This window comes from Thermobia domestica, chromosome 1 (assembly GCF_964235325.1).
Source record: "Thermobia domestica chromosome 1, izTheDome1.hap1.1, whole genome shotgun sequence".
Classification (NCBI taxonomy): domain Eukaryota; kingdom Metazoa; phylum Arthropoda; class Insecta; order Zygentoma; family Lepismatidae; genus Thermobia; species Thermobia domestica.
In genome coordinates, this window is record NC_137454.1 from 384,875,468 (window position 1) to 384,895,044 (window position 19,577).

Sequence of the window (19,577 nt, forward strand, 5' to 3'; positions counted from 1 at the left end):
TGGTTTCAATTCTGTAGTTCGCATGTCACTTTAATCTGTAGGTTTGAAAATCTCAATTGGGCAATAGTGATGAAAATGGACGTTAAACGCCCAACAACAACGACTACTACTATTACTATTACTACTACTACTACTACTACTACTACTACTACTACTACTACTACTACTACTACTACTACTACTACTACTACTACTACTACTACTACTACTACTACTACTACTACTACTACTACTACTAATAATAATAATAATAATAATAATAATAAGTAAAAAAGAATTTTACAGTTCTAATCTTTTCGAAGTTGTTCAATTACAATTACGAAATTTGTTTTTTGATGTTTTCTTTTTATCTACAGTTATGAATTATTTCTTCAAGTTTTAATGAAATGAACAAACATCAAGTGCTAACACCAAAAGAGCAACACAGAATAACTAATACCCATTATGATTATTTCAAAGAGTGATTCCATGCGATATTCCCTTCTCGGAACTATTAAACTTCCTCGAGGAGGAAATCTCCTTGAGGTATCTCTCTGATCGTACACAACCCCGATTAGCAATGTTTTACTTCTTTGATTCCATTTATTCAATCTCTCTAGGGAAATCTGAAATCATTATTGCTAACACCCCTGGTTGATTAGTTGTAATCTAAGGTAAATTATTGATTTTAAGAAATTGTATTGGATTGAGTTTATCGTTCCTTTCAGCAACGAGGCTACATGAGACGTTGATCTATAGCTTAACGTTGTATCCAAACCACATGATCTCCCGCCGGGAATCGAACCCGAATCTGTCACGCCACAGCCATGTACGTTGTCCACAAAGCAAGGAAGGAGCTCTAAGTAATTATAAATATAAATACAACGTTGATTTTATAGCATTATTTCCCTGATATATGCCAATAGTGAAAATTTTTATTAAATAAATATGTAAGAATATATAACAAAAATTATATAAATATTTCAAATTATTATTATTCAGTAAGCACGATCCGTCCCTTTTTATGTCCAACATACCTTCCTTATAAGATGACCCTGTATATAAGTGCCAATAAAATTATTATTGAAAAGCTTATGTAATATTACAGTGGTTATGTGTCACCATCATTTTTTTTTTTTTCTTCGTAGTCATCTGAGGTGATGTTTTGATGTGTTGTTCTTAATGACGTGTTAATAAAAGATGCAAGGAACTAGTTCGTCACTGTGTTCACTGAGTGATCCGATTCCACTTTTGAATACTTTGTTGTCAGAATCTACGACTTGGATCGTTCGTATTCCCATCAGGATGTCACAGTCACATTCACTTTTAAATCACTATATCGTCTGTAGTCGTATATTATTAGAGAACACGTGAGAAAAGAAACACAAATGTATTATTACGGTATAATTGTGGTTTGAATTATATTTTTGAATGTTTAAATTGAACTTTGGAGCATAAGTTAATTGCCAAAAAGTATTAGCAGTGTTCAGTACACGAATTCCGTTTCATAAGAGCAAAAGGGCTAATTTTCCCTGAAGGAAAGGGATATAACTAGTGGATATAGAGTAATTCTCAGGTAATCTGATTATTTTTTTTTTTGTGTGTGTGTGTACAGATAAAGAATCTGAGTGCAGTTGTATCATTACATTACTTTACTACTGTCAACGAAAGTTTTATTTTGTCACTTGCATAAAATCAATTCTAGGGCCTGTTTCTCAAAATTAAAATTTTGTAAGTTGTGAAAATTATAGAATAATAGTAAAAAAAAAAAAAAAAAAAAAAAGTGCAGTTTTATTATTCGGATACATAATATAAGTGGTAATAGTAGTAGGAACGGGTTAGAAGCCCCGCAGGGGTTGGTTGGGATCTGTTCTCGACATGAAATAGGCAAATTAAAGATTTGCCAATATTTTTCTGTACAAGCTATGGATCCGTATAGTAAAACTGCATCAAAATATTTCTATATACTAATGTTGATACCTCTTGATTAGTCGTGACTCATGCTATATACAATGGTACAATTTTACAATATTTGATTTTGAAATATTTTATAAGAATATTACAAGAATAGCAGTTTTGAGAAATAGGCATTATTATTGTTTTAAAAGTTATATTAGCGACTTGACACTTTTGTTAAATGTAGTTGAATGAAGCAGGTTATTTTCATAACACTGATTATTGTGGGAACCTAAGTAAGCGAAGTTAGGTAAGTAGCACAACACGGGATAGGACAGCAAAGACGGGTGCTGTTTAAAGTAATTATAACAACGTTACGGAAGTGCATATTTGGTGTTATGTATGCTATGTGCAAATGCTGGTACAAGTTTACTTTTGGCGCACCACTAGAAAGAAATGGGCATTTATTCCGAAGTTGGGCGTCCGCTTTCGCCACGTTTTTTCACTGTCATCTCCTTTCCACACTTTCTGCAATTTGTTCTTAGGTTCATTAATCCGTGCTCTTCACAAACTTTTAAAAAATTTTGCTCGTTATCAACGTATTGCTTCACAAATGTTAAAACTATTAGTTCATTGCCCTTGTACATTCGCCATGTTGATAACATAAATGCTCGTTTCTTTCCCACAATGCAGCTGTTCGGTTACCTTGCGCCAAGTAGTTCCCTCCGCTCGCCGTATAGTTCCATGTTTGTAACCGCTTATATATAACAAATAAACAGATTTTACGATACTCTTATACATTATCAAGCACACAAACGATCAAATTATCCATATCTTTCCTGTAAATTTTAAAAAAAATTGCTGGAAACGGACGCCCAACTTTGGAATTTAACCCAAGAAATGTTAAAAAATTATAATCCTTTCATTAATTTCCCTCTTATTGTCCCCTGAAAGGTTTCCACTGGGCGATATAAAAACATCTCACTTGGCAGAGATAAAATTCAAGGGACCACCAGAAGTAATTGTTGAAAAATTAACGTTCTTTTACGCGTGGGTGCGTCCGAAGAGAGCAGGCTCGTCATCGATGGTGGGTTAGTGGAAAGAAGTGGGTTTTGGCAATGATACGAGTAGATCTTGTACTGGTTTCATACTAGTAACGCTCCACATGTAAATATAAAATGCAGGTTCTATATACTGTGCAGAAATATGTCGCCGGTGGAAAATAGCATCTAATAGAGCCATTTTTCATATAGACTCATTTATTTTATCCGTCAGAAAGCACTTGTAATGATTTTAGCCCATTTTACACTAGTAAACCTAAAATATAGCTAATGCTGTCATCTACAGAAATTTATTCCTTATAAACATGTCTTTTCCTACCAAGTATTGAATTTTACCTGTAAATCATCCAAAACGTGATGCACCCAAACTACACGTGCATCCAAATGCTTCTCTTACGTAGATTTATATTGTGATGGTTACTTTGTTAGGGGTATGTTTAGTACAAGGGGTCCAGAAGCACGTAAAAAACACAAAATTTACAGGAGAAATGAGTGATGCAAGTACTTAGACGTAACATAACGTAATCAAATCTAACCTAACCTACCATAAACTAACTTAAGCTAACCTGAACTAACCTAAACTAACGTAATATTAATAGAAATAAGCGAAATTCTATCATTTTTTGGAAAATTATGCGGGACTCCTACACTTATATAACATAAACTAAACTAACCTAACGTAACCTAAACTAACATAACCTAACTAGGCTAAATATTTTATTTTACGTCTCATCATGTACTCTCTCTTTTCTTAAAAACAATTGTTCTATCATTTTTTGCTAAGAATATAGGTGACAGTTATTACTTATCGTCTTTTCGGATGCAGAATAAGAAAGGTATATATTGCATAGACGTATCGAACCCCTCCCAACACACATTTCTGAGTAGAACTGGCAGTGCTGTTTGTTTTGATGTTCTTCGACTTTTGCCTTCTGTTATGTATACATGCTGATCCTACATCTGGCGGGTTTCGAGGTTTCCTTTCCAGAACATATGACATTGATAAGCCTTGTTTCGCCTCATGTGAAAGTATATTGTGTTCATCGTGCATTGCGTAACAACCAAGACGGATGATTTGGAATTTAGATTTTTTCTTTTACGCACATGTGTGTGTGTTGATGTATGAATATGTGACATTCGGAATTCATATACCAGTACCTCTTATGTATCACTGTTTTGGTTTTTATTTATTAGATTTAATTTTATTGTGTGTGCTTTAATTCTGTAAATAACCTACAAATTCTGAATGAATTGTATACCGTGACTTCTGTAAATAACTTACAAAAAACATTGACCAGCTTTCAACTGAGGAAAAACTTGCAATCAAGGCTTAGACAAAACAAGCAAAGGACAATTCAGGAGAGTGTTCGAAAAAATTCAGTTTAAATTTACAACATCTTTTATGGCAGTAATGTTGTTTTGAACTTGATACATTTCCTCAATTTATTTTAAATTTTCCTGGATAAACTGTGAAAAAAGTGTGTTCAATGGACATTTTTTATAACACCAATCTCTGTTACGAACTCTCTTCAGTCAACGCTGAAGAGGAATTCGGATCACTGTCAGGGACTGAGTTTGCTAGAATGAATCGTTCGCAATAATCTAGAAAAAATATTTAGTGAATCTACAAAGTTTCTGAAATTAATATTAACTGTACCTATGGCGTCAGCAAAAGACGAAAAGTAATTTTCTACATTTTAAAAAATTGACACTTTCAAGGAATTGAATGTCCCAAGAAAAGTTATCACCATTGGTTATGCTTTCCATCGAAAAAGACCTCACAATAAGAATACCAGAGTTCAACCAGCATATATTAGACAGATTTGCTCCAATGAAAGAGAGGAGGATGAACTTACTAATTAATTAAAGTGATTAATCGGATAAAATGTTCTGTGATTTTTTATCTTTAAAAAACAGAATTTTACTTAATTTCACATGTCACATAGCATTTGCATCTGAAGTTATGCTGATTAGTCAATGAGTCCACTTTATATCTTATCGTTATACTCGTATCGTTCGTACTGCAACACCTAAAACCACAATCCACCGGCCGCCACTGCAAAACACATGTAAGTTATACATATATACAAGAAAAATGACAGTGAAATTCGATATTCGAGTTGTATATTATTACATTATTATTATTTACGACATTACTTCTAATTTGCTTCGTATAGTGCCGAAGAGAAGTGTTCCGGTCTGGAAGAACCTCGTCTCCTTTTTTATCTTTTATTTTCTCTGTCAAAAACAAAGTGGGATTTATACTTCTGTTAAATGACATACTTACTAATATAGACCATAACACAATAAAATCTGATAGATTGGAATCCAATTAGTACGTGCTGTACGTAAATCACTATTTTTTCACCACTTGGTACATTTTTCACTCAACTTCTTTGTCCACCTTCATAAGCAATAGCAACTTGGGACGAGCATAGCATGTGATATTTGGATGAAAAGTGAATTACTGCAGTCGAATGCAGCAAAGAAGTTTTAGCGGAAAATAAGTTATCGGGGAGGTGCCTTTCTCGAGTGTCTATCGTGTCGCATTTCGAGCATGTGTTATGGCGGTATCCAAAGAGATAAAACAGGCCATAATTCATCAGCGGTTAATGATATGATAAAATGGACAGTAGCATTGCATTCCTGATCAAAACACAGTCTTAACACATGCGACATATGGCTATTTCATTTCAAAAAATTTCATAGAGTTGAAAATGGCGGATTTCAAGGTGGCGGAGGAGGTTCGTGATCTACTCTGTCCAGTCTTCTTTCGCCAATATGTGAAACTACCACCGTTTGTATTGTCTATATTTCACTATTTTTGCGATTCAACAGTTTATTTGATGTATTTCTATAACATAGCATAGCCCTTCTCCCACCAACTTTGACCCCCTCCCCCTCCGCTTCTTATGGCGCTCAGCCGCTATAACACATATTTTTACATCCTCTATCAGGCGCACCAAGTCTCATCCCGCAACTCGATTCATCCATTTGGACCCTTTACTTGTAAGTTTTCGTATTTCTTTTGAGTCAGATACAAGTTTATTGTTTCATACCATGCTTTATGATGTCAGGTTCCTGTTATTTATCAACGTCACTGTATTTTCTTCCCTAAAGTCAAATAACAATACGAAACAGCTTTTGACATAGTTTGTGTAAGCAGATTACTATCTCTTACATTTGTTTTCACCGTTTCGTGAAAGTTAGTACATCCCCAAAATATCCTTGCTTGTTCACGCAGGTCTTATAACATTGATACCCTATAACCTCTATCCCAATTACAAAATTCTGGTACAAACACCGTGTGCGTGGGTTTTCTCGGGGTTCTCCCGTTTCCTTCCACTTTCTTCATTCCACCATTTCATTCATTACTCATCATCGCCGTCTCCTTTAGCCTAACCGGCATAACTTTGGGACGTAAAACTCAAAGATTTCATTTTCACAAAATTCTGGTATAATTGTTACTGTGTGCCGCGGTGGTAGAGCGCTTATTTCTGGTGCGTAAGGTCTCTAGTTCGATTGTAGCGCTTGTCAACTGGACTTTTTTTCATTCACCATCACTACTCCCTAAGCGCACTATCTTTTGTTCATTCAGCATCATTACTCCCTGCCTTAGCCTCTGGGAATAACGTGGAACGTTAAAAGAAAAAATAAAGTTACTGTGTTGGACATTGTAATTTAGAAGTAAATTTTATCGCCATCCTACCATCTTCTGTCTCCCTCTAAAATAAATAAATAAATAAAATTTTGAAAAAGTTCAATATTACCAATTATTTAAATAGTATTATAATAGTATTGAAAAATCATATAGCTTGTGTCTATGTTTACAGGTGAACCATGTCGTGGATACGGAAAAGCACATTGAATTGGATTCAGAAGTTCTTAGTAAATGTCATTCGGGCTGGCCGTATCCCTAATCATGTAGCTTTCATAATGGACGGGAATAGACGTTATGCAAGCAAAAATAACGTAAAGAAAATAGATGGCCATACCAAAGGGTAAGTGAAGTGCGTGTACGTCTTCGTAAATTTTCTCTCATTTGGTGTGTAGTTTCAGTGTTTTATTTTCAGAAATAATGGTTGATTAATTAGTATTTTTATTGTATTGATAAAAGGGGGAAACAACCTATTTTTAACACATCAGTTACTCTATAGATATGAATTCAATTTTATACAATGAGGAAAAAAAAAAAAATGCACGACGGGACCGGAATCTTCGGCGTACCATGCCAATACGGTATCCTCTTCGCTACCGTTCCGCTCCCTAAACAGCGATACGTTGCTTCGATCTTAGAATTTCGTGTTACAGATCATTACAGACGTCAGAGATGTTCTGAATGTAGACACTGGATTGTCCAAGCACAGCGGGAGTTGTGGTACAAAACATGTGGTCTGAGTGAATGAACACCAAATTCAAGAGTAATGTATGGCTGCAGACAGCGTAGTGGTTAACGCATCAGCATGGTACACCGAAGATTCTGGGTTCGAGCTCCGGTCCAATCGTGCATTTTTGAAACTCTCTGTTTATTATAGTATTTTTATGCTTTCTTGGTCAGCAAAAAGTCTACATTGGACGACAGTTAGAGGTTAAAGTAGGGTTTGAACCATTGTAATCAGGGTTCACACTGGCTTTTGAAAGTCAGGGAAATTAAAATGAAGCAGGGAATAACTTCAAAATATACCGAAAATCAAAGAGATCTGTTATATTTCACAGAAGAGGCAAGGATTATTTGTTAGCTGCTCACAGTAGATATGAAGAACATCTCAAAGAATCAAGACAGATTCAAAAAGAAGGAGAAAAGAAGGCCGAAATTATCTTTAGAAACAAAGAAGCTTAAGGAGTAAAGGTGTTTAAAGCTCAAGGCTTGAAGAAGAATAAAATCCAAATACACCAGAAAAAAAGTTGAATTTCTTGTCCAAGTTGATAGGTCAAATTATAATATACGTTTATATTTGTTTATGAGTGTATTCAGAAGGCCCGAGACATTAAAAACATCGTTAGCATATAATTATTGTTTGCTACGATTCTTTTATTGTATTCCAAATGCAAGAAGTTTGACTTATAATAAGTATTTACAGTAAGATAATAAATATTACAATTATTTAAAAAGTAAGAAGAGCGTTGAACAGAGAGACCCATCTTTACTAGGCTTTTTTTTTTTTTTTTTTCTAAACCTAACCATAAATGATAATGTCGCAGGCTAGGGAAAGTCTGCGTACTCAGTCATGGAAGTTGAGGAATTGTCAGGGGAATCAATACCACAATTTGAAGGTTCGGTGCTGTCCCTTCGCCCAAGGCACACTCGGCTGTACACTAGGCTAATGCTCTAGCAGTGGTATTTGAATCTTTAGGTCCTTTTCTTTAAAATGTTACCTCGACCATGTGCATATGATGTATAGTTGAGGAAATATTGGCGTACACAATTGGTTCCATCATTTTGAATCACACTGCTAAAGCAAGATGTCAAACAGTTCGGTCTTAAGTCAAGTAATAGCTATCACAAAATTAGCTGAATGAAAATTTCTTCAGCGGAAATGAATAGTTTTCTTTTTTTCTTTTCAGATTTGATAAGCTTGCAGAGACTCTTCAATGGTGTCTGGATATTGGTATTCCAGAAGTGACTGTCTATGCTTTTAGTATAGAAAATTTCAAAAGGAGCCAGGAAGAAGTGGACGGATTGATGGAGTTAGCAAGGCAGAAGTTTCGAAGGCTTCTTGATGAGAAGTGAGTATTTTGTGACTCCTGATGAAAAGTAGGTGCTGGAGTGTTGGAGTAGGCGAATAATCTCGTAGCCATGAGATATGTTCACTATAGTCAGTTGAGTTCGTAGTTAGATATCTACAGGAGAAAAGAAATGAGAAAATTTCGTTTTATCTAATACCATCCAACAATTCAACTGATTTATTGAATATGTACCCAAGATCGTCAACTACAGAAGGTTGTTCACGGGTTCCAAATGGAAGAAAGTTGTCACAATAGATGAATCATATGTCCATCTTACTGCCGGTGTTACATTCGGGCGATCACATAGCGTGACATTGATGGCAAGGGGCGCGGCAGCTTTGTTCGTCAGTGCAGGGAGTTTCCCTCGTGGCTTTATGGTTGTTATGGGATTCGGACATAAGGGTAAGTTGATACGTAAGATGGACAAAAACGTGAAGGTGAATGCAAGATACTTCCAAGAATCCATTCTGACACGTATCTGTCGGAGAGACATGCCCAATTGTATGGAATAGACGCGAACCAGGTGATGATCCACGTAGACAAGGCTTTGAGTTATCCGCCAGAACATAACTACGTTTTATCAAGAAATGGCAGAGAAAGTAGGAATTCTTACTATTCTGTTTGAAGACATTCTTGTGTAAACTTCTTATGAGTTTTAAGTAATATCGGCAGATACTTTTAATGAATGGTTTAAAGCTGGCATGTCCTAAGGTTTAGGGTCTCAGTTAATTTTCTGTTGACATAGAGATAGTAAATAATTGTTTAGACCCTTAAGAGTTAGTGTAATAATCAAATGTATTTTCGATTTTCAGTATTGTTCGATTTCCATCAGCTTCGGAGAGGTGATTGCCTCTGGTTTGGTATTATAGATGTAGTTTATAAAAAACCAGGAATCGAGTTGCATCCATATAAGTATTAATGGGAAAACTTCGGTTTTAGTTGATTATATACGTAATCATTTGATGCATGATATAATATTGCAGTTGTTATGAGTACATTCGATAACCATTATACGCTACAGCAGTTAAGCCTAATGGATATAACACATACATACGTATTTCTATATACAGTACTGATTCACTATTAAAAATACACAGATGGCATGTACGTATACTTGACATATTGCTGCTATATTATTATTATTAAATATTCTGCCTTTTATGAGGTCCTGGGACTTTTTTTAAGGTTTGGCCCTGGAAAAGGTTTTTTAAATGTTTGTCAATCATCAGCTTCCTCTGTTAACTCCTAATATTTTCTTCCTCTATTAACTCCTAATATTTTTTTTTCAAATCATTAATCAACTTTGTTCTTTTTTCTATTCCCCGCTTTCCTTCCATCTTTCCTTCTATAGCAGTATAAAGAAGACAATTTCCTTGCAAGATGTCTCCAATCCAATTGGCTTAAAAGCGTCTTCTTCTCTCCAACACTACATTTCGAAGTTCCATAAACATTTCTTTTCTAACTTCCGTAATGTCAAAGTCTCTGAACCATACAGTCCAATATTAAGCCTGCTAGTTAATAGTGATTTTTTCTTGTTACATGCTTCTTTTATTGTGGCAGTTCTTAACCTAATCTCTTTGGTGCAGTAAACGTCTCTCGGTAAAATACTTCGCAGCTACTTGTTCTACTCCGACCCGTAAGGGTTCGTTTCCGCGGGATATTATCAGGACTTTCGACTTTGATTTCCATTTCATATAGCTCCCCCCCCCCCCCCCTCCATTTCATTATACAGGATAATATTTTACTGATTGGTGTTTACCTGCTACGGTAATCATATTTTGATGTTCGAAGGTTACAATACGATGTTGATCAAATCATTCATTTTTACACAACACAGTGTTCTGCCTGCATATGTACACGCTTCCAATCCGGCTAGTGTACATTATTTGATACCGCCAACCTATACCTTTATCATCAACAATAAGTGACATACTTCATATAGTAGCAATCGAATCCAATCACAGGTCCAGGAATCATAGTGTCTCCCGAGCGAATTTTAATTGATACGAACGGGTATTTGTAAATTAAAATTTAGACACGTAAAATGTTATATTAAACAGATTGGTTACTCATTAAACGTTATATAGCATTTTATATTGTTTTTGTTTTTTACAGAGACAAATTGATGGAGCACGGCGTATGCATCCGAGTGATTGGGAATATAAGGCTTCTTCCCGCGGACATCCAAAAGTTGATAGCAGAAGCAATGGTTATTACCAGAGACAATAATAAAGCAGTCCTCAATGTTGCATTCTCTTATACAGGTAAGAGCTTCCTCACAGCTACGCGCATTTGGTGAGCGGTATCCGGGTTCGATTCCCTGTAGGCATTTCACATTGAGCTGTATATAACCTCGATGTTGAAAGGAGCATGTAGACTCCAAATCAACTCCGTTATCTTCACGCAATTAAGATTTCAGCACTTCTAATCACCAATAGTTCCCAACGAGATTTTGCGAAAATCAGGTATGTTTAAAAAAATAGTTTTATGGCCCACGATTGTGACTTTTAGGCTGAAGAAAAGAAATGAGTTAATGGAAGTGAATGCTTATGGAATGAGTATATGGAAGGAATCGGGGCAACTCCAAGGAAATCTACGGACATGATCTTGTCCACCACAAAGTCGCATGGCTTGGAGTCGAACCAGGGAACCTTCGCTCCAGAAATGAGCGTTCTATCACTGAATCACCATGTCCTCTTAAGTAATACTGTAATCCAGATAAATATTTTATATTTTGCTGTAGTTGAAAGTATTATTATATGTCAGTTCTGATATTTTATCAAATATTTTAATGATTTTGTGAAGTAAAATAGGTTGAGTAACACTTGTCTTCTGTAGCTGCTAGGGATTAATCTCCTTTTTGAGGAGTTTGGTTTACCTGTCTGTGATTTCTCAGTGGAAGAACGCTCATCTTTGATGTTAGACGACCTTGGTTCGATCCCAGTCTGTGTAAGGTTGTGGTGGACAGCATCGTATGTGTGAGTTTTCACGGGGTTCAGCCGTCCCCCCCCCCCTACAATCTCATTCTACCAGTTTTTTCATAATTGTTTACTTCCATTAACCATCTTAAGTGGGTGAGATATGGGTCTCGCTTAAAGAACATTCTCGGAATGTAGAACGAAACCTTTGGGTAGGATAAAAATAAATGAATAAATAAAATAAAAGGCTAGGAAAAAATAGATCTAAAGGAGGTTAATATATTAGTAGGCGCAGTCATAAACGATTCCATTAGTTGATGAAGTAGTGGTAAGGACTATGGTCACCGTTACACGTTCCACTTATAGTTGGAGCTTAATTTGTTATCTGACAAGAACCAAAAAGAAATAGGCCAATTATGTGTACGGGAGGAAGATGGAGGCTAAGAAAAACTTGCAGTGCGAAAAAAAAAAAAAAATTGAAAAGTTCTACTGAATAGAATGACTGAAAAAAAAAGTGAAAACGTTCCCGGGGAGACTATTGAAAGAAGTATTCTAATTGCAAGTGGTATTCCTGGCAACATACAGATTATTTCCCCTTATCTGACACTTAAAGATAAATTATCCACCCTGAAAAAATACACAAATGTTAAAAATGAAAGTTACAGGACTTAGCGATTTCTTCACGTTATAGTGTGACAAAATTTACTTTACGAGAAGTACGAGGACTACATAAAAGCGAATAAACACAACTAGAACTTTTCGAAATGTAGGTGTAGAGAAGAATGTAGAAGTTTAGCTTAATCAAACTGAAAGCTAATGATAAAGTGCTACTAATGGTTTGGAAAGAAGCGAAGAATTAAACAAAGGAACAGAAAATACTTTAGAATTTGTATCCAGAGGACAAAGAACAAAATATGGGGATAGTGAAACGGGGAGGAAGGGGGAAATACTATAATTAATAAACAATTTTAAAATGTATAACTGTTATGTCATGGTGACGAGGTTATAGCTAATACAATAATCTGTAAAAACCTTTTATTGACGCAGTAGTCTCAGGCTCGATTCCCGGTGGGAGCTCATGTGGTTCGGATCCTACGTTAACACGTTCGGGCGCACGTCTCATATAGCCTCACTGCTGAAAGAGACACTAAACTAAAATTAAAGCAAACAAAAAAGTCTTAATTGGTATCAAAAAGATGGTAGAATAAGAATTATTATTATTAGAAACAGGGAAAGACTGTTTCTATTGTGTTAAAATAATTAAGATGTTCAACAGCAGTAGTAAGAGAGTACTGATATATACTATTTGTATATAGCTCACGACGAAATAACGCAAGCGATAAAAGACATCTCTTCTGGAGTGGAAGAACACACGCTTTCCCCGGACGATATCTCTGAATCTCTATTGGACAACTGTTTGTATACAAGTAAATCACCGGACCCAGATCTTCTGATACGCACATCTGGAGAAGTTAGATTCAGCGATTTCCTTTTGTGGCAGGTAAGTACTAATATTATTGAATTTTTTTTTTTTTTTTTTTTTTTTTTTTGTCTTTCTTTACAGTGCTAAGTATCTGTGTTTGCGAGCAATATGGTTAAAATTACATAATAATACAAATTACTACTCCCTGTTCAGCGTAAGCTCTAAACTCCTATAAACAAAATATTTGTATCCTTCCGCTTGTCACAAATACGATTGGCTAGTGATGTATCATTCCCACTTCCCACGGGGAGGAGAAAATTATACACGTGCATTTTGACAATACTGTCTCGTATTGTCCAGATAGGCTACTTACAGCAGCAGCAGAAAAGAAAGAAAAAACTCGAAAGATTATTTTATTATTTTTATTAATTTTATATATATATATATATATATATATATATATATAAATTTCGCTGGTAAACAATTACTGCTTAGTGAGTAAAGGTTTACTTTGTTTGTGTTTCACCACAACACCCGCGGAACCGTTATTCATCTCAGCCATCTTTCAGACTTTAAAAGCAGAACACGCCTTCACAGTTGAATTGGCGCCGTAATTACTGTGCATGCTTAGTGTTTATTTCTATTGTTTCATTAACCACACTCGATTGCAGTATTATTAGATAATCCGTATTATATTTTTGCCATTTATAATAATATAGCAGTTTTATATGGAATTTCATAGTGAAAGTAATAATCAAATCATATGAACAATTTTGCGGAGGAGTCGGTAGGTCAACAGCAAATCAGCGAGATTTGGTTTCACGTGGCTTTGTTTATCGCAGTTTAGAGCTTAGGCCGAACAGGGAATAGTAATTGAATGACCAAGGTTTCTTACTTTGGACGTAAGCCAATCTTTTATCTGACTTTCACGAATTGTTTTCACTCCTACAGACAATACACACGTGTACCTCTTATATTAAATAAATTAAATTTCTAATATTTCATCTCTGTATTTTTAAACAGATGTTTCAAACCTACTAACTGCTTTTATCATCAGAGTTATTTGTGGTACAATTTTAATTGATATACGTGTATTGTTATAACTTTATATTTCAACATGTCAAACAAATGCTACCCCCCGTTAAAAAATGATGAACGATTAGGCAAACCCAACCCCATCTGAATGTGGCCTGCTACAAATGGGACGTATATTTAAGAATAGATGTGAGGAGCATATAAGACTTACAGGATTAAACCAACCAGACAATTCAGCATTAGCTCATCATGTACTAGACCAGCCCTGGCCACGGCGAGCAGATAGTGGAAACTCTCCTCGTGAACGCTCACGAGCATTCTACGTGCAAATACCGTTGTTCATGCTTCGTGCACCTTCGGGTTTCGTCCTTCGAGGAGCGGAAGTGCTGTCAACCTTGGCGGTAATCACTAGCCTACCAAATAAAAAAAAAAAGTATGTAAGGTAACTGATTGCCATTTAGTGTAAAGTGTTTTTTACAATGTGGTAACCGTAAACTATAGACAACACAAACTTGTAACAGGAATCAAATGATAAACTATGTACGTTCCTTTTCTTCTTTTTTCTTTTCTTTTGTTAAAGAAGGATGTGGTGGAACCAAACCAACGCTTACATTTATAAAAAATTGCTAGTTTGCCCAATGGAAAACCGGTTTTCAAGATATATATATATATATATATATATATATATATATATATATATATATATATATATATATATATATATATATAATCAAGTTCTTAATCCGAGTGTGGGTTTGTTATATTATGTTGTTTCGCTTTTTAGGAAAAGAGAGAATCTGTTGATAGAAAAAAAAATACTGTAGCACTTGTTTGTAATTATCTAAGTATTATCTCCAGAAAATTAGCTAATGACTGTATGTGTGTAAGAATAGGCTTAGCAAGGGTTTGGTTGTGGAGATTAGAAGCCACTATTACACCATCAATAGGAAGAATAATATTTCTTACTCCACTTTTAAAGTTACTTTGATCGCAAAGAATCAAACAAAATATTAAAGAGAGCCAAAGAGATTTTCCATTTTTAAGAGTGACCATTTGTGACTACCATTAGTTTTTTTTTTTTTTTTTTTTTTAACAAGGAGTGTCTTTTTAATAATGAAAAATATATTGTCCCTGGCTAGTTACTTGCCGGTGGCTTGTTAAAAGTGAAAAAGAATGTTAAATCATATCAACGACTGAAGCTACACGCTTGTCTTTCTTCGATAGTTACTGATTGATTTTGAAAGTCACAATGTTGTAGGCCTACCGTAACAGCATAAAATCGGAAGGAAACGTTCCAACTGAATGATACGAACAATTATTCCCAATATCTTGAACATGAAACGTGGGTTGCACGGATAACGCTTAAAGTGGGCTGGACTGCACTGGAATTTCCTTCCGGCAAATTAGTGTTTGGTCGGAACTCAGTTCTTCTGTGTAATGGTCTCTTAACAACATTTGAACATTTCTTTTAGATAATAATAACTAACTAACTATATGCCCTATGGAACCCGAAGGTTCAATGCCGCGTTTACAAAATATTTCCACTAACTTCTGTCCTTAGCCAACTGGATCCAGTTTCTACTCTGTACTCTTATTTCTGCAAGATCCATCTTAATATTGTCTTTCCATCTACGCCTAGGCCTAGTGGTCTTCTTCCAATTGGGTTTTCAGTTAAAATTATGAAAGCGTTTCTAATTTCTTCCATTCTGGCTACATGGCCTGCCCACCTGAGCCTTCTACACCTAATGACCCTAACAATGTTAGGTGAGCGGTATAAACTATGCAATTCCTCATTATGAATTTCCTCCAATCCCCATTTTCATCCCTCTGGTCCGAATAATAATAATAATAATAATAATAATAATAATAATAATAATAATAATAATAATAATGCGCATTATTATTATTATTATTATTATTATTATTATTATTATTATTATTATTATTATTATTATTATTATTATTATTATTATTATTATTATTATTATTTTCAATCTCCCGTCGTTCTGCTATCAATCTAGGAACGAAAGGCATTTACAATTGAGCAAACGTGAAGCGAGTGACAAGTTACAGACCGAGTGCTAATGTAATACAACGTCACAAATTGTGTAAGCAAGCTAAAAAGTCTGAAACAATTCGTTTCCGATTTTTGCAGTTGTTTTTACGTCTGTAAGCTGACATGTTTAATATTAGTTTCTTTCTTTCTTGTTCATTTGTTAGTTACTTCAACGCTAACTGTAACCTCTATCATGCGTCTTCCTCGACCAAAAAACGTACCAATTTTATTTCCTGCGGTGTTTTCGCGTCACTGCTTTCGAAATGGGGAGGGGGAGAGCACACTTGCACATTTCACGCTTGCGTCTGCTCAATGCTTCAACATCGTGCGAATTTCTGACCAGGTTTGGCCTAGGTTTTTTGCCATCATGTGTGGTTGGCAACACTTATCGGATGCAGTGGAAGGGGCGAAGCTACCACCATCTGTGTTCACCTGCTCTTGTCTACGCTCGTGCTCGCTCACGCTTCGGCTCCGGGAGCCAATTCATGGACAGGCCTGTACTAGACGAAGAGCGTAAAATTATGTTTAGAAATGCGTTGGTTATATAGGGTGAATATTAGGGTGGAGCGAAAAATTTTTTTTTCGAAATGCGAATTTGGATAGGGTGCAAAAGTTGCATCATATCATAATACTTTACCATAGAAAATTTCAGCTCTTTGAAATAATTTTTAGCCGGGGCGCAAGGGGCCTTAAGTTTGCGATTTTGTAAATCAATTTCCATTTACTATGTAACTATTTGGCAGATCTTCGCTGGAAGCAGACTGTAACTTTTAGTGTAGATAGAGTGCAAAAGATGCATCCTGTATCAGTAGATAACAACAATAACTTTTAATTCACTAAAATTATTTTTAGCCGGGGTGCAATGGCCTTGAAATTTGGGAATAACTAGACGAAAAGTGATCAACTATAAGCAATTTGCTAGTTGGCCATAAAAAAGTTTTTTTTTTTTTCTATTTAGTAACATTCTTTTTCTGGTATAATGAACTTGTTAGCTGTATTAAGTCACTAGTATAATAGTTTGGTGGGTGGAGATAAAAGGATACAAAACGAAATCAGGGCGCGCGCTCGTGCAAGTGCTAAAGTATTGTGCAACTGTTTGGCAGCTTGACGATTGTTATTAGTGTGTTGTACCTGTGCTCGGGGTACGTGTCTGGTTAGCGGCCGTGTTGCTACGTTAGTGATTTGATTAGTTTTGCGCTTTTGTAGTTACTGATGGGTTTATTATCTACCTCTGTATTACAGCCTAGTATCTGGTGTTTTTGTTTTGTGTTATAAAGAAGAAGAAAGATAGCAAAATCAACCAGTTGGAATATGTCAAGAACAGAAGAGATGTTTCGTAGTGCCAAAGGTCGCGAGTAGAGAACGCTTCCAACTTATTAAGACGTTATGGCATGTTATTTATTTACGCGTCAGCAGCTGAAGGGGGCGGAAGTAAAGAACCAGCAAAGAATTTTGTTTCCACGAAGGTAGCAGAAAGGGTGGAAGACATTTGGTAACGTGTTTCAATTCTTGTTGTTTCGCTCGGCTGTGTATCAATAGTGATCAACAGTTACCACTAACTAACTAACTCTATGGCCTATGGAACCCGGAGGTTCAATGCCGCGTTCACAAAAGCTCTCCACTGACTTCTATCCTTAGCTAACTGCATCCAGTTTCTACTTTGTATTCCAATCTCTGCGAGATCCATCTTAATATTGTCCTCCCATCTGCGCCTAGGTCTTCCTAATGGTCGTTTTCCGATTGGTCTTCCTGTCAAGACTTTGAAAGCATTTCTACTTTCTTCCATTCTAGCTACATGACCCGCCCACCTAAGCCTCCTAGACTTCACGACCCTAACAATGTTGGGTAAACCATATAAATTATGTAGTTCCTCGTTATGAAGTTTCCGCCATTCCTCATTCCCGTTCCTCTTGGGTCCGAATATTCGTCTCAGGATCTTGTTCTCAAATACTTTCAGTTTATGTTCTTCCCTCAGAGTAAGTGACCATGTTTCGCAGCCATACAGAACAACAGGCATGATTACCGTTTTGTATATTTTAAGCTTCAAATTTCTCGACAGAATTCGCGACGACAAGAGATTTTGAATTGAATAATAACACAAATTCCCTGCTTTTAGTCGACATTTAATTTCTCCGTGAATATGATTTTCCTCTGTTAATATTGATCCTAGATATTTGAAACTATCCACTTTATCAAAAGTATTATTTAATATTTTAACGCATCCATAGTTTGCTGTATTCCGGTCCCGACGCACTTCCATGTATTTAGTTTTATCTGCATTTACTTCTAAACCCATGTCCCTGCAAGCGTTTAATAAGATCTCTGCATTTCTTTTTATTGTTCTCCTATCATCACCTATTAAATTTACGTCATCAGCATATGCCATAATCTGGTGAATACCGTTCAATTGTAGGCCCTGGTTGCTATCTTTGATTTTCCTTATAGCGTATTCCAGAACGAAGTTAAATAATAATGGCGACAACGCATCTCCTTGTTTCAGGCCATTTTCGGCGTGAAAGCTCGTGGACAAAAATTTTTCTACCCGGACGTTACTTTGGGATTCATTTAAACATATCTTAATTAATCTAATTAGCTTTCTCGGTATTCCAAGTTCTGTAAGGACGTTGTATAATGTTTCTCTCCTAACCGAGTCGTACGCCTTTCTAAAATCAATAAATAGTTGATTTACCGGGGTATTGTATTCCCATTTTTTTTCGAGTATTTGGCGAATGGTAAATATTTGGTCGATAGTTGATCGATTCCGTCTAAATTCGCATTGATAATCTCCAATAATTTCATCTGCGTATGGGGTCAATCTTGCTAATAGAATATTTGAAAAAATTTTATAGGATGTTGACAGAAGAGAGATGCCTCGATAATTATTACAGTCAGTTTTGTCGCCTTTCTTGTGAATTGGAACAATGATTGATTCTTTCCACTCTTGTGGCAATTCTTCCTTGTTCCAGATAAGGAGAATGAGTTTGTGTATCTTGTTCCACAATTTTTCGCCTCCAGCTAAAATTAACTCAGCCGGAATTTCATCTACACCCGGAGATTTGTGTTTCTTTAATTTCTTTATAGCAGTTTCTACTTCTATTCGGTTGGGTTCTGGAATATACGGTTCTGCGGTGTGTACAACAGTTACCACAGGAAACTAAAAATATTTTTGAAATTGGCAGTAAGGGGAAGCATGAAAGAAGAAATAAATTACAAGAATTGAAGAAGCAGAGTAATAAACCATTTGATATAGCAGCTTGTGAGTGTTTAGATTTCACGGTGTGTCGTTGCACAGGACACTCAAAATGCCTGAATCAGAGAGAGTGTTTTATCAGACCAAAGGATAAGTAGAAAAATGGTAATCGGTGGTATTGATGTTACTTGGACAAAGAAAAGAGAAGAAAGGAAAGCAAAAAGCAACTAGCGGTCAAACTTTCAACCAAAACAGTACCAGTTACATTACTAAATCTGTAGACTCCTCGTCA

At 35.7% G+C, this 19,577-nt stretch overlaps 1 protein-coding gene across 1 annotated transcript in view; it reads left to right on the plus strand.

The window, feature by feature from the left end:
• Positions 1-1,217: 1,217 nt before the first annotated feature.
• Positions 1,218-19,577, plus strand: part of Dhdds (Dehydrodolichyl diphosphate synthase subunit) — a 35,490-nt gene continuing 17,130 nt past the window's right edge. The window contains exons 1-5 of the mRNA XM_081731970.1: positions 1,218-1,555; positions 6,770-6,937; positions 8,502-8,663; positions 10,779-10,927; positions 12,898-13,082. Coding sequence (XP_081588096.1) covers positions 6,777-6,937; positions 8,502-8,663; positions 10,779-10,927; positions 12,898-13,082 — 657 coding nt within the window. The 5' untranslated portion in view covers positions 1,218-1,555; positions 6,770-6,776. The remainder of the gene's footprint in view (positions 1,556-6,769; positions 6,938-8,501; positions 8,664-10,778; positions 10,928-12,897; positions 13,083-19,577) is intronic.